General features: G+C 47.3%; 1 protein-coding gene across 1 annotated transcript in view; it reads right to left on the bottom strand.

The window, feature by feature from the left end:
* Positions 1–218: 218 nt before the first annotated feature.
* LOC306918749 (WD repeat and FYVE domain-containing protein 3-like) overlaps positions 219–5720 on the bottom strand; it is a gene marked incomplete at both ends in the record, with an annotated part of 22279 nt that continues 16777 nt past the window's right edge. Inside the window, one exon of the mRNA XM_079531616.1 lies at positions 219–781. Within this exon, the coding sequence (XP_079387742.1) occupies positions 219–781 (563 nt within the window). The remainder of the gene's footprint in view (positions 782–5720) is intronic.

The raw sequence follows: 5720 nt of genomic DNA, 5'->3' as shown, positions 1-5720 counted from the left end.
TCTAATTGTTGCAATTTACGAGCTGCGTTCGCTTCCCGTGTTCGCGCGTCTTACTTGTTGGTATATAACCTCACTCACCCAGCACCGTGCCTATCTTGTTGGTGAGCACCGAGTCGGTGTGGTCCAGACTGTATATAACCTCACTCACCCAGCACCGTGCCTATCTTGTTGGTGAGCACCGAGTCGGTGTGGTCCAGACTGTATATAACCTCACTCACCCAGCACCGTGCCTATCTTGTTGGTGAGCACCGAGTCGGTGTGGTCCAGCCAGCCTCCTCTACACTCACCCAGCACCGTGCCTATCTTGTTGGTGAGCACCGAGTCGGTGTGGTCCAGCCAGCCTCCTCTACACTCACCCAGCACCGTGCCTATCTTGTTGGTGAGCACCGAGTCGGTGTGGTCCAGCCAGCCTCCTCTACACTCACCCAGCACCGTGCCTATCTTGTTGGTGAGCACCGCGTCGGTGTGGTCCAGCCAGCCTCCTCTACACTCACCCAGCACCGTGCCTATCTTGTTGGTGAGCACCGAGTCGGTGTGGTCCAGCCAGCCTCCTCTACACTCACCCAGCACCGTGCCTATCTTGTTGGTGAGCACCGAGTCGGTGTGGTCCAGCCAGCCTCCTCCCGCCAGGCCCTCCTTGAAGCGCTGCATGGTGCCCTGGTTGGACAGCAGTACCACCAGGATCCACAGGGCGGCGGTCACCGTGCTGTGGTGCAGGTGCTCCTCCATGAACATCAGCAGCCAGTCGAAGCCCAGCGTCCGCACCAGCTCCTCGCACGCCCTGCAGGGGGAGACAGAGAGGAGATTAGAGAGAGGTCCAAATATACATAATGAATTTGGGTGTCCTTCACATCAAAGTGTGTATGAATCCCCTGTTTTTTGTTCAGTAGACCAGGTGCATAACAGTAGCATCAGTGTAAGTGTTAGGTCAACCCCAATTCCACTCCAAAATGACATGTAAGGAAACAACTCCAAGATCCAACTCAGGTCAACTTTTATTTTCCAACTTTTTTTTATCCACAGTTGCTTGTTTGTTGACTGGTTGGTATCTTCAATTAGGTTGAAAACCTTTGAAAACAAAGAAATAAGGTTTAACAACAATGTCAAACAATCAAGACATCAAAAACAAACATCTTTTCAAAACAATAAATTCTGCTTGATTTTAAACATATATATTTTTAACTAATCACATGTCTTTAACTATTAGTGTTTTACCAATAAAGTGTTTTACCAATAAAGTGTTTTTACAATAAATTAAGTCTTAAATTAACTTATTTAAGTCAACGTTTTAATCAAAATATTAAAGTAATTTTAAATTAAACACTTCAGGTTACTGTAACCTCTAAGCTTGAATAAATTAGGAAACAAGCATTTTAAATGTAATAAGTATTTAGGGGGAAACTGAACTTTGAGCTTGTAGATCAGCTCTAAGCCAACAAGGCATTTAACATACCTTTAAACATGGTAAGTTGTCCAGTTTTAGTAGTTTTAAGTATAAATAATGTAAATCATGTTAACATCTTTAACTACATCTAAATTGCCTTTTGTAAATGTAGACTTCAACAAATGAAATCCAAACTCAAACAAATTGAGGCTATAATGCAAGTTCCAAACTGAAAGTTACTTATACTACACACATTTAGCCTATTAAGGCCATATTTTTAACCACATTAAGTAAGTAAGTAAGCACAAAGTAAGTAGAACAAACATAACCGACCATTGGCGTCTTTGGAGGTAGAGCTCATGGGTAGACCTTCATCTTTGGTAGTCTGATATTTGTTTGACAGCCACCACCAGCAGCCTTTAACAGGTGTTCAATCAGGCAAATGAGCACCAGCAGCCATCTTGCAGCTGATGCACTCTGGGAGATGTAGTTGTCTGAGAGGTCTGAGGTGTCTTGTAGAAGATCCAGCTCCATTTATGAGATTCATGCTCCATTTATGAGTTTTGACTCAACACCTCCCACTTGAGCTCCTGGTTTTCCCAAAACCAGCGAGGTCACACAAGTCCTCTCACCTGGTTGTTCAGATTCTTTGAGTCTGGTCCTTTTCTTGACTCCGACCCTTTTCTTCAGCCTGGTTCTCTTCTTCATCCTGGTCCTCTTCTTCAGCCTGGTTCTGGCTCTTTTTTTCAGCCTGTGAGGAAGAGGTGCACCAGTCAACCCAGGTCGCTTGGGTAATGGGGCCTCCCACTTTGACTGGTTTGGGGCCTCCCACTTTGATTGTTTTGGGGCCTCCCACTTGGATTGTTTTGGGGCCTCCCACTTCTTTGGGGCCTCCCACTTCTTTGGGGCCTTCCACTTCTTTGTTTTGGGGCCTGGTGCTTCTTCAGCCTCTGCCTGGCAACTCGACCCCAGGGGGTGACTCTCACCGGTGTGAACAGGCTTCTCCCCTCTTCTTTGAGAAGATCTTTGCCGACTCTAATTTTTTTCTTCCTTTTGGAGAAGTTAACTGAGGTTAACATGTAGAGCTTGTCTTTGTCCACTTGGTAGCCGATGCCCAGGGCTTTGTTGTCTTCTTCCCTCATTTGATTTGGGAGAATGAAGGTTTTCCCTTGTTGCTCTTTTAGGACTTCTTTGTCTGTTCCTTTCCTCCCACTTTGCCCTGACCGGACCCATGGTTTGAGGAAGAAGCCCCCAGCTTCCAAAATCTCAACTTTTGCAGTGATTTTGTTGAGTCGATCCAGGTCATTGTGGGAGGTCAAGAGGTCATCCTCATAACTGTCCTCTTCAATGACTCTGCGTTCATCTTCCAAGTGAACAAAGCTGGGCAGGCTTGCCGTTTCCCTCACAGCCAACTGAGCGATGCAACCAGCAGGTTTGTCCCCGATGTCGACTCTGGTGATTTCATATTCACTGATCTCCTCTTCTGGGCTGTCTCTCCAGAGGAATCTGTGTAGATGCATCTCATGCTGCTCCAGCCACACAGAGTTGTACATCTTCTTTATGTCTCCTAGAGCTGCATGCACACCTTCTCTGAACCGTAGCAGTACAGCTCTAATAGGGTTGAGTACATCTGGTCCCTTAAGAATATAATTCATGCTCACGCCTTTGTATTTCTGGCTGCTGTTCCATACAATACGAACTGGTGTTGTCACTGCATGAGGGTTTGGCGCCACCAGGTGGCTCACATACCACACTGGTCCATCCCACTTGTCCATGATTCCATTGGTGAGTTTTATGGCTGCTCCTCGTTCGACCATTTCATGGATCTGGCTTGCATATGCGACTTTCCAGTCTGGCTCTTTGCTCAGTTGCTTCTCCATCCTTAAGAAACAAGCCTGGACTGCACTTTTGTTGTTGGGGAGAGAGGCAGGATCTACGGTCCAAGGATATTTTGCTTCCCAGTGTGGAGATGGGGTGTGAGCATCCTCCTTCTTGTAGGTGAGGCCTCCTTTAATGATCTCATACTCTCTCTCCTCTGCCAGGGTCATTTCTTTTCCTCCTGGTGGACAGTTTCCACATCGACATCCTCCACATCTTGGCTCACATGCAGCTCCGATGCTGTCCCAGTGCCGCCACTCAAGGAACTTACGGTTACTGGCAACTGTGAATGTGGTCTGAGCATCATCCTTCCCTGGATCTGAGATCTCTTGATATTTGACTGCTTCTGTTCTCATGGAGCGAGCAAAGTGGGTTCTTGATCCGTATGCTTCCACGTCCACCTCTTCATGCAGATCAGGATGTGCTCCGCCCACTGTCTTCCCCAGTGGACTCTCCCACAAGACAAGGTCTCCAATTACTTTTACTCTCTGGGGAGCGAGTCTTCCCTCTCGGTGGCTTATGAGTAGCTCAACCTCTTCTGGCCTTTCCAGCTCTTCAAGCTTGACCTCCGGGAAGAATCTCTGCAACCTCTCTGGTTGAATCACTTGATGGACCTTGGCTATTTCATCCAAGCCGTAGCAGACCAGTTCATGAGCTCTTTCAGTGCCTTTAGGAGTCTTCACTCTAACTTTGAGGAGGTATCTTTGAGTGTCCACCTTCATGGCCATTCCTCCAACCCCATGCACAACCAAGGTTATCTTCTCTCTTCTTAACCCCAGTCTTTCAGCAGCCTTATGAGTGATGTAGTTTGTATCTGACGCTAGGTCAATCAATGTCCCAATCTTCTGACCAGCATTTGCCGTGACTTTCATCAGCATCATGATGACAGGAAGCTCGGTGAGACCATTTCTTTGCAGTAGTTCAGACTGGCCTGAGGTTTTGAGTGACACTGTGGTTTTGTTGGTAAAAGCCCTTCTGCCTCGATTTGCCATTTCTGGGGAGAGTTCAGACAGAAACGATTCTTGTTCCTCTGTGAGTTTGCTTTTGTTGCCGTCTCTTCCACCTCTTCCCTCTTCCCCTCGTGGCTTGACTTCTCCTTTTGGGCAGAGGATATAATGGTGGTCTGCGGCGTTTCCTCCCTTCTTACAGTCTGCATTTCTGCATAGGAAAGTGTCTCTGCAGTATGCATTTCCGTCATGGCATCCGAGGCATTTCCCGCATGCTCCCAGCTTCTTCAAGGCAGCCGTCTTCTCTGATAGCTCCAGTCCCTTGAACTTCCGGCAAAAGAACAATTTGTTGTTATGTCCACTGTCACCACAGACAACACATCCGTCAAGCTCTTGTCTCCTTGTGTTCTTTGTCGTGGCAAACTTTCTTTCACTCTTCTTGTCCGAGCGATCTGGCTTGTCGGTCTTCTCCACAATTCGGAGTTGTTCAAGCCTCTCCAGTATGTCTTCCTGGTTCTTCAAATACTTCAAGAGCATGTCAAAATAGTTCTCTGCTGCGACATCGTTCCTGGGATCTACCATGAACATCAACCAGTCTCTTTTGATAAAGTCAGGCAACTTGCTCTCAATCGATTTGATCACAAGTGGGTTATTTATGGCCCCAGAGTTCCCCAATTCAGTGAGATCTGACAGAGCCTTCTCCACAGTTTGTATGAGGTTGATGACCTCTCTTGGCTGGTGCCCTTTTGCATGTGGTATCTTGTCGAGCTCTTCTAGGATTTCGACAGTGATGCTTGATTTGTTGCCATGCCTGTTCTCTAAGACTCTGAATATGTCTTTGGCTGTAGTGTAGGTAGAAAGTCTAAGGTCTTTGGAGATTTTCTCCTCCACACTCTCCAAGAGCTGAATCTTTTTTACTTCAGGGGATCCGGATGGCTCTCCCTGCCTTTGCAGGCTTTCCCAATCTTTCCTCCATCGGTGATATTCTCTCTTGTCTCCAGAGAATGTAGGTAGGGTGATTGGCTTTATCCTCACCATTGGTGTTGTCGGATGGGGTGGTATGACTCTTGTGCCTTGCTCAGCAATCCTCAGGCTGCGTGCCTCTGCAAACTGAGGTTTCCTCATCTTCAACCTGAGAATGGTTTCTCCTAGGCCCTCGAGCCTCGCCTTCACTCCATCAATGCTTTCCACAGGTATCCATTTCTCCCACGTGGACATAGCCGAGATGGCCTCATCTCTCATCTCATCCGAGAGGGTCAGGTGCTCTTCATAGCACTCGAAAGATTCACTTTTTGCTGGCACATGTCCTGCTGCGTCACTTGCTCTCTCAGCTCTAGCAATAGCAGTTTCCAGCTCATATCTTCCATATTTGGACCACAGGGTTGACTGCACAATGTCTTTGATCTCTGCCATCTTTGTTTCGGCTTCTCTTGAAGTATTTTTGAGGTCGTCCTCTTGCTGCTCGTTTAGCTCAGCCTTTTCGTCCTCAGTTTTAACTTCAGCCTCCAGCC

Source organism: Electrona antarctica, assembly GCF_951216825.1.
Source record: "Electrona antarctica genome assembly, contig: scaffold_1000, whole genome shotgun sequence".
Classification (NCBI taxonomy): domain Eukaryota; kingdom Metazoa; phylum Chordata; class Actinopteri; order Myctophiformes; family Myctophidae; genus Electrona; species Electrona antarctica.
Note: the sequence above shows the minus strand (reverse complement) of the source record. Positions and strands in the feature narration are given on the sequence as shown.